The sequence below is a fragment of the Xyrauchen texanus genome, chromosome 38 (assembly GCF_025860055.1).
Source record: "Xyrauchen texanus isolate HMW12.3.18 chromosome 38, RBS_HiC_50CHRs, whole genome shotgun sequence".
NCBI lineage: Eukaryota > Metazoa > Chordata > Actinopteri > Cypriniformes > Catostomidae > Xyrauchen > Xyrauchen texanus.
This window is the reverse complement of record NC_068313.1, coordinates 21,552,228-21,566,874: the sequence shown is the minus strand read 5'-3', so window position 1 is coordinate 21,566,874 and position 14,647 is coordinate 21,552,228. Positions and strand designations below refer to the sequence as shown.

At 37.9% G+C, this 14,647-nt stretch overlaps 1 protein-coding gene across 1 annotated transcript in view; it reads right to left on the bottom strand.

The window, feature by feature from the left end:
• Positions 1 to 11,119, bottom strand: part of LOC127632213 (seizure protein 6 homolog) — a 346,945-nt gene extending 335,826 nt beyond the window's left edge. Inside the window, exon 1 of the mRNA XM_052110822.1 lies at positions 10,809 to 11,119. Coding sequence (XP_051966782.1) covers positions 10,809 to 10,893 — 85 coding nt within the window. The 5' untranslated portion in view covers positions 10,894 to 11,119. The remainder of the gene's footprint in view (positions 1 to 10,808) is intronic.
• Positions 11,120 to 14,647: the final 3,528 nt, after the last annotated feature.

The following is a 14,647-nucleotide window of genomic DNA, read 5'->3' as shown; positions in this document are numbered from 1 at the left end:
TAGAATGCCTTAGAACGTGATTTAAAAAACAGTGCTGGCTGAGTTATGGAAGGGGCAGGACAAGCACATAAAGCACTATTACACCCGTGCTTCTGCCACGACCAGTGATTAAAGCAGGCAATAAAGACAAACATATATACACTCTAGGTTAAAGGATGAGCATGCCACAGTGAAGTCTCCCATTTTTAATAGTAATAATGGAGAAAACCGAAAAAAAGAGAAAAATCTTGATGCCTTCTTTAGTCAGTTAAGATCCTTTTGTATGCGTTTGTATGAGTGTGTGTGTTACACTATAAACAGCATGGAGTACAATTAGGAGAATATAGACAATGACATATCCAGGTCAAGAGAAAAAATAATGGATAGACTGCAAACGACAAAGGATATTTTAAATATACTATATACACTTGTGGCCAAAGGTTTGGAATAATGTACAGACTTTGCTCTTATGGAAACAAATTGGTGCTTTTATTCAACTGATCACAAAGTATAGTCAGGACATTACTGGTGTAAAAAACAGCACCATCACTATTTGAAAAAAGTAATTTTTATCAAATCTAGACAGGCCCCATTTCCAGCAGTCATCACTCCAACACCTTATTCTTGAGTAATCATGCTAAACTGCTAATTTGGTACAAGAAAATCACTTGTCATTATATCAAACACAGTTGAAAGCTATTTGAACAGCTATTTGTTATATATACAGTGCATCCGGAAAGTATTCACATCGCTTCACTTTTTCCAAATTTTGTTATGTTACAGCCTTATTCCAAATTTGATTCAATTCATTATTTTCCTCAAAATTCTACAAACAATACCCCATAATGACAATGTGAAAGTAGTTTGCTTGAAATCTTTGCAAATTTATAAAAAAATTAAAAATCACATGTTCATAAGTATTCACAGCCTTTGCCACGACACTCAAAATTGAGCTCAGGTGCATCCTGTTTCCACTGATCATCCTTGAGCATTGATGGTCCCAATGAGCACAGTGGCCTCCATCATCTGTAAATGGAAGAAGTTTGGAACCACCAGGACTCTTCCTAGAGCTGGCCGCCCAGCCAAACTGAGCGATCAGAGGAGAAGGGCCTTAGTCATGGAGGTGACCAAGATCCTGATGGTCACTCTGACAGAGCTCCAGCGTTTCTCTGTAGAGAGAGGAGAACCTTCTAGAAGAACAACCATCTCTGCTGAACTCCACCAATCAGGCCTGTATGGTAGAGTGGCCAGAGAGAAGCCACTCCTCAGTAAAATGCACATGACAGCCCATCTGGAGTTTGCCAAAAGGCACCTGAAGGACTCTCAGACCATGAGAAACCAAAGATTGAACTCTTTGGCCTGAATGGCAAGCGTCATGTCTGGAGGAAACCAGGTACCGCTCATCACTTGGCAGTGGGTTAGGGTTCACCATCCCTACAGTGAAGCATGGTGGTGGCAGCATCATGCTGTGGGGATGTTTTTCAGCGGCAGGAACTGGGAGACTAGTCAGGATCGTGGAAAAGATGAATCCAGCAATGTATAGAGACATCCTTGATGAAAACCTGCTCCAGAGCTCTCTGGACCTCAGATTGGGGGGAAGGTTCATCTTCCAACAGGACAATGACCCTAAGCACACAGCCAAGATAACAAAGGAGTGGCTACGGGACAACTCTGTGAATGTCCTTGAGTGGCCCAGCAAGAGCCCAGACTTGAACCTGATTGAACATCTCTGAAGAGAGCTGAAAATGGCTGTGCACCGACGCTCCCCATCCAACCTGATGGAGCTTTAGAGGTCCTGCAAAGAAGAATGGGAGAAACTGCCCAAAAATAGGTGTGCCAAGCTTGTAGCATCATACACAAAAAGACTTGAGGCTGTAATTGGTGCCAAATGTGCTTCAACAAAGTATTGAGCCAAGGCTGTGAATATTTATGTACATGTGATTTTTTTTTGTTTTTTATTTTTAATAAATTTGCAAAGATTTCAAACAAACTTTCCTGATGTCATTATGGGGTATTGTTTGTAGAATTTTGAGGAAAATAATGCCTTTAATAAATTTTGGAATAAGGCTGTAACTAGGGTTTGAAAATTGACGGTTATCATACCATGTACATTTGCTTATCTACGGTATTGAGAAAAAAAATCTCACATGCGCGTGAGCATCTTCTTTCTTCGTTGTCTGCCTGTCAGACTCGTCAACTTGCATCTCACACACACACACACACACACACACACAAATGCAGCAGAGAAAATGCCTGAGAGAAGCGAGGTGAGGGGGTCTGACATGAGTGTGTGTGTGTGTGAGTTAAAGCAGTGTTTCTCAACTGGTCTATTCGGACTGGGTCGCGGACAGCAGGGAAAGAACAATGCCATGGTTCTCCCATTGAAGATATTTTGGCGGCCGCCCAAGTGATCTACTATTTAGGACTGCTGAGGCAGATTTAATGATAATCTCGCAAACAGCTAAAACAGACATGGGCAACATACGGCCCTCCACATGGTTTAATGTTGCCCATGGGTCATTTATATTTTTTTAATTTTATATATATTTTTTTAATTGGATATTTGAGTTAACTTGCACTGGGACGTAACGCGTCTCTACAAGCGTTTATCATGCTCAGGGTTGCCAGATAAGAGACGAAACACCCCCAGTTTGAGATTTATACTTACGCAAATTGGAAACATTCCCCCTGATGTTATACTTATTTTGTGCAATCTGGCAACCATGCACGTCTCGCTTTCTCCTTTGAACAAACTTAGCGATCTGTAGTGCAATATTCTGCTCAAGGAAAAGTGTTATACAGCTACACCGTGTCTATTCTTGAAGCTGCTTGTGATGTTTGGTGCTACTAATTTTGCAGTTAAACCTTCTCAGTTATTAAATTAAATATAAAAGTAGATCTCGTCATCATTGACACACGGAGGGGTAATCATTGACATGCGAGCAAAAGCAAGCCAGAGACGAATATGTATATGTATTTTTTATTTGTGCAATTGAGAAATCTTGAAGTCCCTTCGCACCTGTATGTTAATCTAACTCTTGCAATAATAATTAATCATGCAGTCTGTGTTATTCAGTTGTGTGCTGAAAGTCAAACGTTGACATCAACAACAAAAATAATGTCACTTGATGCATGTCCTTGTACTAGAAAACCAGGAATACAACTATGCAACATAAAAGGAAATGCAACCCAGGATACATAAAAATACAGGTTATATTTTTACTATGGTGGGTCGCCACTTGATTTCCAATGTAAAATCTGTCCTGAAGCAAAACCAGTTGGTAAGCACTGAGTTAATGGTACAGACAGGAGCCGTCTACAGTATATGTAAATTATTAATAATCATAGGACATTACTTTAAAAGCTCACACAGTTGATGTTATTTTTCATTTAGTAGTTCATTTAACATGTAAACAAACGTGCTATAGTTATATAACATGTTTTATCATTTTTATCATGTTTATAATTCGATTTATTATTGTAATTCTGTTAGCATTCTTATTTTTTCTATTTATTTTATTTTCAAAAGGGAGACTTTTTTACACATACTTCAATAAAATAAATGGTTTAAATTTTCAATTATAATAAAGTGTTTGCTCAAAAAATAAATAAATAAAATAACCCTTCTGTTTTCACTGATAATAGTAATTGTTTAATACCGTATACCGTGATACCGTGAAACCGTAATATTTTCTGAGACGGTATCATACCGTGAAAATCTCATACCGTTCCAACCCTAGCTGTAACATAACAAAATGTGGAAAAAGTTGTGAATACTTTCCGGATGCACTGTATATAATATATATATATATATATATATATATATATATATATATATATATATATATATATATATATATATATATATATATATATATATATATATATATATACACATATATGAGATCCAGATTTTTATACTTAAGAGAATTGAGGGACTCATACATACCCCCACTTTTACACAAGGTGCAAACACTCATTGATGCTCAAGAAGGAAACACACTAATATATGTGTACTATGCTTTATATTTAAATATCTGCTTTTGTAGAATCTGAAGGGCAGTACTAAATACAAAACTGTTTTATCTCTTATATTTGTATAAATTAGGAAAGTGGTGTGAACATTGATGAGACCAAAGGGGAATGCAAACGTACACTCAGTTCTGTCACCTGAAGAACATCACTGGACCCTTTCTGGATCTCCTTCAATTTGCTTATCGAGCAAACAGGTCTGTGGAGGATGCAGTCAACATGGGATTGCATCACGTCCTGCAACATCTGGACAGACCGGGTATAGACGCAAGGATCCTTTTTGTGGACTTCAGCTTGGCTTTCAACACAATCATCCCAGCTATTCTCCGGACAAATTTAAACCAACTCCCTGTTCCCATGTCTATCAGTCAGTGGATCACCAGCTTTCTGACGGACAGGCAGCAGCTTGTGAGGCAGGGAAAATTTACTTCCACCACCTGTACCATCAGCACTGGTGCCCCCTAGGGATGTGTGCTCTCCCCACTAATCTTCTCGCTCTACACAAATGACTGCACCACCAAGGATCCCTCTGTCAAGATCCTGAAGTTTGCAGATGACACCACTGTCATCGGCCTCATCCGAGATGATGACAAGTCTGCATTTAGAAAGGAGGTTGAACGGCTGGCTGTCTGGTGCAGTCAAAACAACCTGGAGCTGAACACGCTCAAAACGGTGGAGATGATTGTGGACTTTAGGAGGAACACCCCATCATTGTCCCCCCTCACCATTCTAAACAGCACTGTGGCAGCAATGGAGTCATTCAGGTTCCTGGGCACTACCATCTCACAGGACCTGAAGTGGGAGATACACATCGACTCCACTGTAAAAAAGGCCCAGCAGAGGTTGTACTTCCTTCGCCATCTGAGGAAGTTCAACCTGCCACAGGTGCTGCTGAAACAGTTCTACTCAGCAGTCATTGAGTCTGTCCTCTGCACTTCAATAACTGTCTGGTTTGGTGCAGCTACGAAATCAGACATCAGAAGACTACAAAGGACAGTTCGGTCTGCTGAGAGGATTATTGGTTGCCCCCTGCCCCCTCTTCAAGAACTATACACTTCCAGAGTGAGGAAAAAGGCTGTAAAAATCACTCTGGACCCCACTCACCCAGCCCATTACCTTTTTGAACTGTTGCCTTCTGGCCGACACTTCAGAGCTCTGAACACCAGAACCGTCAGACACAGGAACATTTTTTTTCCCTCAGGCCATCCATCTAATGAACAATTAAATTGCCCCATTAAGCAATAATTATTTGCAACGCACAGTTTAAGTCTATTTATATTATCCAACATATCCACTTCCGCCATTACTTACATTGCTCTGTACATAATATACTGTTTTTTTGTTCTTTATATAACAGATTGTATTAGATTTGCACTACGTGTGTGTGTATGTGGGTATGTATGAAGGTGAGTGTATGTACGTATATGTATAATTATTTATTTTTATTCTTTTTTGTTTTTGTTTTAATTACCTATATCTTGCTGCTGGTTTTGGTATTGTTTGTATTGTTGTAGTCTGGAAGCTTCTGTCACCAAGACAAATTCCTTGTATGTGTAAGCATACTTGGCAATAAAGCTGATTCTGATATCTTCTCAACTATATGTACTGTTTATTAAACCTCAGAGTAATGGGTTATAAACTGTGTTCCTTTTATTCTGCTTTCTATCTTATTTCTGAATAACAATTTAAATAAAACAATTATATGATTTGGTGACTAAAAACAGCTGTTGTGTTTCAGTTAAGGAGCCAATGGGTCCTAAGTAATTTAATTTTTTTTGTCTGGAGCCTACATATATATACTATATATATATATATATATATATATATATATATATATATATATATATATATTAATCTTACAATTAGACTCAGTTCTGTCACACTCCAGGGCTACTGTATGCCCTCACTTCATTTATATATAGCTTGACTCCATTACAATACATGGCTGACAAGTTCAGGATGGCAATCAGGTGGTTTCAACCTCAGTATCTTAACTCTGTACTTTTCCATCTTTACCATCTGGCCTCTGGATGTCTGACAAAGTCATTGATCATCTTGGCTCCACAAATGTTCATATGTGGAAGCCACAAAAGAACTTCAAATTGTCTTTAACTGGATTAGTGATGTATGCAGGGTAATATTAGCTCATGTAGAACAGAATTTTTGCAGTCTGCTTCGAGAAAGGGATAGTTCACCCAAAAAGAAAAATACAGTCATTATTTACTCACCCTCATACTGTTCCAAACTCGTATTACTTTTCTTCTGTGGAAAAAAAATCAACCTGATCTTTTGAAAATTATGTGATTTTGGTGAAAATTTGGCAAAATGAGTTTACATGGTTCTGTACATATATCACAGCTGTACTGAGGTCACTATAAGAAAGTTATATTTTCTCCCAAACTGATGAGGTTTTAAAGGTTAATGCTTTAATCAAGTATTACATCAATAAAACCTACCATAAACCTTAAAGCTAAGCCTAACCAATAGTGTCATAAAAAAGCAAATGTAAGATGAAAAATAATTTCTAAAGCAACCAGGTCTTTTTGTGGATCTTCTATGACATTTATGCCTCAAGTGTCGACTCGTGCTCTTCAGGACACATACCTCAGCCTTTTGCATCGCTAGTGTAATTCTCTCAGTCCAACCACGCAATTTGATGTGATAAGGAAGCATTGCGTGAGAAAGTGTTTATGAACTGATAATCTGTTGTTTACCTCGTTACCACTGGTGGTGGTTGAGGAGATTCCCCCTATACTATGTAAAGCACTTTGAGTGCCTAGAAAAGCGCTATATAAATGTAAAGAATTATTATTATTATTATTATTTGTGTGAAAAGGTATGAAAGTTGTTGTAGCACATCTAGTGGTCATTTCACCAGGAAACTACCACAAGACTTACAACAAGCCACATAAAAATCATTTTTCAAATATGAAGGTATAAGAACATGATTTTATGAAACAGAGTGACTGAGCTTAACATTTTGCATCCTCCAACTCCTTTTGTATTCCACAGAAGATAGCAAGTCATACAGGTTTGGAACAACATGAACGTGGGTTCATGATGATAGAATATTCATTTTTGCGTGTACTATCCCTTTAAGATTTGTAAAGGTAGGACCTTCCGTGTGTGTGTGTGTATGAGCCTGAGCGTGCCAGTTGTGATGACAGTGGGAGAAGCAGGCACCCTGGCAGCGATCAGATTCCTCCCAGCAGTACTGTCTGCTGAGCACCATACTAGCTGACCATTCATCAGCATTACAGAAGTGGCAGGCCTGCCAGTGTGGCTGTGGGAGGCCATTCAGACCCACGCCTGACTCATTTATCAGTTCCATAATGAAGACTAGGAGAGCAGAGGCTGAACCTTGTAGCCCCTGCAAAGCTGCAGCTGAGTGAATGCGTCAAGCAGAGTCAAGAGGTCAAGCAGACAATCACTTTCCTTTCCATCCTTCTTTTCCAGCACTGCCCAGCCTAACACACAGGAGAAAGGGAGCACTGATGTATTACTGATTGAGTGATATTGCTTGATCCTAAAAGACAGGGTCCTACCCTAATGGCTTCTCTGAGCCGGATAAGCTGGAGTGGGTGGAAGTGGGGCTGAACCCTCCCCTGGTGCTTCAGGTAATGGAGTCAGGTTGTGGCACTCACCCTCCTCAAGGGCTGATCTCAGATGGCTCGACTAGGAAGGTGGTTAAGTCGACCAATCACTGGCACTCTTAGTCTCTCAATAAAGACCTGGGATGTCTGGCCTTTCACACAGCTATTGAAGAGCAAATGTACTGTGTTACTTACTCGGCTCTTAGACCATTCTAGCAAATTTCTGTATATTTGTGTGAGAGTATACCATGACCTAATTTGAAAACATGTATTATTTTTAATGCACTTTATTTAGCAAAGCATGTAACATGTGTAAACAAATTACATACAGTATTAAAGGTATATTTCACCCAAAAACTAAAAGGAGTGAATATTTGCACTATGTGTAAATAGCACCTGCCACACAGCGCTACTATAAACACTCCATTAGCAATTAGGGAGCCATTCCTTTAGTGCCTGTGCCATAGCTATTTGAGAGAAACCAACCAAAAAATAAGTCTTCACAAAAAATCTGGCCTTCCGTTGCCCGCATAAAAAGAATTTGATGCCTTAAGACACACAGTGAATCAGGTTTGACATCAATGGCATTAACAGAATTCAATGGAAGAAAGTCAAACAAGTTTGGAATGACATGAGGGTGAGTAAATGTGTACGAACTATTCCTTGAACATTCATCTTCACCAGTGAATGTTTGTGTGTGTGCACAGAGTAAATGCATATTACATCTGTGTATATCACTTGGACAGCGATGACTTAAACAAATCGACTCACTGGTCTTCCTCGGTTTCTTGTATAGCTCATCATACATTTGCGAGTGGTGGGCGCTGCTTTCAGCCTGCTGTCTGTGCTCTGTGTGGAATGATGGAGCTGTACATTAGTCAGAGTGCTTTTCAAGGTAAGTAGCCATTCAGAATGCAGCTCTGAAGCCTCATCACACCCGTCCTGAAGGTGACTGATCAGATCGCACTGATTCATACCTCTCAAAGCAAAAGGTCATCGTTCTGTTCACTAATACACAAGCAATACAGCACAAGATGCAATTAGTAAAGACAGACTGGATGCGTCTAAGACAAGAGCAAGAATGGAAAAGCTCTGCTTCATTCAATCAGTCTCAACTACCAAGAGTAATTTAAACACTGTCAGCTAAAACTATATGAAGAATATCACATTTGCAAATGAAAGATTCTTCCTGAATGATGACGGACTTGTGAGATGATTGCTACGCAGGTGCTACGCAGCAGCGGTTGACAGGTGAGTACAAATTTTAAGATTCTATTTTTGGAAGAAGAACATCAAGACTGCTGTGATATGTTTAATGGAAATGGTGTATAAATGTAAAACAGTGTAGTTATGAACCATGACTAGCAATAAAATGATCTGATTGACAGTCCTCTGCTTTTTAATGTGTAAATCAATTTTTGTTTTCTTTCTTTCTTTAGGAAAAAGGTACCCAACATAATACTTACAAAGAAAATATTGTGCTGTGCAACTCACATAAGTATACTGTGTGGAGAAGCACTTGACAAATAACACAAGATTATCCCTTGTCTTGCTCACAAATGGAAAAGGGAGCTTTTACAAGAAGGAAAATTAAATAAATAAACAGCAGTTAAAACAACACACAGCTCTCATATGGTGAAGTACAACAACTTACAAGTGAAAATGAAATGCAACATGGACAATGTCTGAAAAATAATGTCAATTTTAGGCAGCTTCAGAGTGATTTCAAGCTCCATGCATGATATATACATTATATTATTTAGTTCTATACTTTTATGTATGTAGACATCCAAGTATGGTAATTTAAATCAACGTTTTAAAGTATCACTATACACTTTTTCTGCTCTATAAGGGATAATGTATTCTTCAACATTAGTGCAAATTGTCGGACAACACTGTGAAATGTCAACAGTAAAAACTAAATATTATGGGCAAGACTGTTACACTCTCCTCAGTTAAATTACAATTAGAAGAAAATATGTCACTTGCTGGAAACTTTATCCTGGCAAATATGTGGTATAAAAAAATGTTTGTTCTGCAAGAAGCCTAAAGCTTACATTACCACACACACATGTTCCTTCATGATATAGACAATAACTGTTATTATTTGCAACAACTGTTAGTGTATGATTCCTACCTCATTAACAACATGAGCAATAGTTGCTATAATTATGTGCAATAATTGTTGGTTATATATACACAATATCACCTTAATTGCTCTGTTACAGTACTCTTGTTCAACATGGACTATGACAGATTAATGCCTGCATGTATTGTGTTACAATGACAATAAACCTGACTTTGACCTCATCCACATCAGAATTATATTGCAAATGTTTGTGGTTTTATGTTTAACACATATATTCTGAGATGACTGTATTTTCTGTCTACAAGAGAAATTAAGCAAGCACTTTATGACACTTGCTCTGTGTTGCACTTGACCCTGACCCTAGAAATGTCTTAGTCTTCTAAATAAAATACCTAAAAGACCTACTCTAAGATTTTTGCTATTTCACTACTAAATTATAGTAAATAAATGATGGCCCTTACTCTTAACACCCTGGAATCTAAAAAGCAAAACCTGTTGAACCTTAAAGTTTTCACCTTGTCAGACATAATCACGCTGTGAATATTGCCTATGATTGAGAGAAATCTCAAATAATCTGGAAAGTTTTCTGCAATTTTTCATTCTTAAAACTGAATTAGAGAATTTACAGCCATTATTACATCTATGAAAAAAGGAGATCGAGAGATGAAAGATGACAACTTTAACTCCAATTAAAACAAAAATGCTTAAATACGTAGGCTATTACATAAAACGTGGATGAAATTTTATATACACTGTGCTACGAACTGTGCTGTGCATTCTCTGCGCGGGATTTATCACAATTCCATGATGACTTTGTGATTTACGAGTCCATCTGTTATGCTATGCGTGATGAGAGAATACATTTCTGCTCGTCTAAAACCAAAGTACTTGAGCAATATCTAAAATAACATCCTTAACACAAATCTGCTTTCTGCTTTTTTTTTTTTCTTTTTTTTTTTTTTCACCAACAAACGTACAATCAAGTGAGAAACCGCTCTCGCGCTCAAATCCTCAAACCGTCGGGGTCTCTGGAGCTGCATGTACCCACTTCCGCTAAACGCGTGGACAGCGGATCAAGTATATCAAATTCCAGAATTAAAAATATAAATTCTTACCTTGCCCTCGTGCGATCACCACACAAACAAATACGGCCAGCGTCAGAATGACCATGCTTGGTTTGTAATTTCTTGTCGAGTTCATGTTCACGGCAGTGTGTTCCTCTCACAGAATATGTCCTTGTATTAAAACACTTTCCGAATAATTAAAGCGAAGCGGGATACAAACGTTCCGCTCGTCGTGAGACCTCCGCTGCGCACACGTGAGGAGCGAGGGCGCTTCGCGAGACCGGGAGCGCTGATAAGATTTGTAATTGTGAACGGAGAGGCAGAAAATGTTACATTTCTGCGCTCGCTCGGAGTGCTGTCAGCACCTCTCCTCAGACTGAGCTGTGTCGTTTCAGGACCACGGACAGCTCCTAGCGTTTGCAACTGGAACAACTTCAGGCTTCATACAAAGTTTGTACCGTACATAATCTAATAGTCCCTTCGATTAAATGGCTCGAGTATTACAATGTGTATTTCATATTTAAATCTATCCTATTGACTGGGGCGAATGAAGGAATTTGTCGATTGTGCTCTGCAATATCAAAGGATTGTTCTGACTAAACGGGCAACCCGTATCCAAATAGAGTAGGATACACAGATTTTATGCAGTATGTTTTTTATAGAATTAACTTAATACGAGAAGTTACACATCTCTAACAAATAACTTTTCAATCAGGGGGCAAAATAAGGTTTGAGGGAGACCAAGTCTCCTCTTAGTGAGTCTAAAATAAATCTTGCAGGGGGCTTAAAAAGTACACATTATTTTTATATACAAATGGTAACACTTTATAATAAGGTTTCATTTGTTAACGTTAGTTAGCAACATTCATGTTAACTTTAAAGTACAGTAAAACAAAAAATGTATATCAAAAGTTGTATATGTTAAGTTAGCCCAACTAAAATGACCTAAAAATGGACAATTGTATTTTTATTAACTAACATTAACAAAAATATTTTCTTCATGGTTTGTTCGTGATACCTAATGCATTAACTAATGTTAAAGAATAGAACCTTATTGTAAAGTGTTATCATATTACACACAGCATATACACAGTATACTGTATATACAGTGTATGTATATGTATATATATATATACAGCTCTGGAGAAAATGAAGAGACCACTGCAAAATGATCAGTTTCTCTGGATTTACTACGATTTGTTTTATTCTTTAAAGTACTGACAACATTTCTCCCAAATTACAAATACAAATATTGTCATTTAGAGCATTTATTTGCTGATAATGACAACTGGTCAAAATAAAAAAAGATGCCGTGTTTTCAGACTTCAAATAATGCAAAGAAAACAAGTTTATATACATTTTTAAACAACACAATACTAATGTTTAACTTACGAAGAGTTCAGAAATCAATAGTTGGTGGAATGACCCTGATATTCAATCACTGCTTGCATGCATCTTAACATGCTCTCCACCAGCCTTTCACATTACTGTTGGGTGACTTTATGTCACTCATGGCACAAATTTTCAAGCAGCTCGGCTTTGTTTGATGACTTGTGGCCATCCATCTTCCTCTTGATCACATTCCAGAGGTTTTCAATGGGGTTCAGGTATGGAGACTGGGCTGGCCATGACAGGGTCTTGATCCGGTTATCCTCCATCAACACCTTGATTGACCTGACTGTGTGGCATGGAGCATTGTCCTGCTGGGAAAAAAAAACAATCCTCAGAGTTGGGGAACATTGTCAAAGCAGAAGGAAATTACACAGTGGGTGCGAGACATTGATTTGGTGGCGGATCGGTGATGATCTGGGTGTGCTTCAGCAAGCCTGGAATCAGGCAGATTCGTCTTTGTGAAGGACGCATGAATCAAACCACATACAAGGTTACCCTGGAAGAAAATGTGAAAGACTGGTAGAGAGCAGGCCAAGACGCATAGAATAAAAAAAAAATGTTACTCAAACGCATATTATAAATAGTAAATCCAGAGAAATTGCAGTGAAACTTGCAGTATTTTGCAGTGGTCACTTAATTCTTTCCAGAGCTGTATATAAATTACATTTATTTTAAGACTATACAATAAGGTTTATTCCATTGTAACAGTTCATGGATGGGCAAGGAGGAGGCAGGAACCGGCTGAATAGTCATGGTAAAGTTTAATCAGAAACTTATCTTAAAACAAATATAAACAGTCACAGACACAAATGCAACATGGCCGCGTGCGTCTCTCTCTCAAAGCGGCATCTCTGGCTGTCCCTTATCTCGCTCTCCCGCTGATCAGCTGATTCAGTGCAGCTCCTCCTCGTCAAATCCATATATACAATATAAACTGTATATATATACTGTATATATATATATATATATATGTTTCAGTAACCACAAGAGATAAATTAGAAGTTATTTAGAATGTGCATTTTCACTTAGCAAAAAATAGAAGCTTGTAAACAGAAGGTTTGCAATGGTGCATCAACAAAACATGACAAGTATTGTAATTTATCACTTTATTGTACTGTATAGTTACAGTATACTTTACATATATATCACACATTATTTTGTGTTTTGTTCAAAAAAAGTCTTTAAGATTGTTATTGCTTGCTTAACTGGGCTAGGGGCGTCAAAAGACAATTTGGTTTGCTCTAGATGAACCTCAACAGATTGCTCCCTGAAAATTACAGACAGAAGTTCCTGTAGAAAAGTCGACTCCCCCTTGAGAGTCATTGTATAATTTGCACACTGTTTTCAATTATAGCAACATAACATTGCCTACTTGCAACAGAGACTCTGTAAAGACATTTTTGTTTGCTTTGTCTCCCTATGTCTCCCTCTGGAATGGGTCATTTTGGTGAATAATAATTTCTAATTACAAGCGAACCGCTTCCATCTATAAACAAGAAAAGGAGAAAATGAAAATGTGAAAACATGCCTCTCCCAAAATTACCCATACAATGATCTGCTCATCAGTTTCCAATATTTGCACTCTGCGAAGAACTAAATGGTAAGAAAAAGAGCAACAATCATGAAATATACATGAGGAGAGACAGAGAGGACTTTGTGGCAATAATATAGAAATGGTAAGTGGTGCCGCAGAGCTAAGGAGTTATGAATGTTAGCCACCAAATGTTAATGCAGCCCTCATTTGCAGGTCATTATTGGATTTATAAGAAGCCATCATCACCTTCAATCAACTATATTTCCCTCTGAGCCCGCTCATGTTTATCAGGAAATGTTCTCTCCATCTCTGTGTCATAATTACTATTTCAAGCTCAGTGGTGAAACTAAAACTGGTAATTAGGATTGCACACTGTAAATGTGAGAATGCTCAATTTATGACCTGTTTAGACATAAAGTTAACAAGGAGGTAGTGATTGCTCTCTTGATTACAGCTGTTGTAGTGGTTTCTACTCAATTCACCGATGATGCAGTCATTTTTGATCACGTGTCACTTAAGGTGTGGTTATGAGTGTATCAGATGACCCCTCCCCTTTTGCAATACGGGGCACCAGTTCAGAATACTATCTTAACAACTTAAGAACACTCCCAAAAGAGCTGTTCAATAATTTACAATTAATGTAAACGAGAGGAAGTTGGTCAGCTGATTTATCTGAAGGATTTGTGAGAGTCTGGACAACTAGTAGAGTCTAGGATCATCAACAAAATGAAGACGCAGTTGTAATAAAATGTATGAAATGTATTAACAATAGCTATGCCAGAGTAAATACCACACCGATTAATAATGCTAATAACGAATATGCACTGCTAAAGGATTATAAACAAACAACCAAAAAGGAAAGTACAGAATTAAACAATAAAACAAATAAATGATTTGTACACAGAATGGATAAATGCAATACTGTTGAACTGAATGTAGCAATGGGAGAGAATTGTATGGGAAT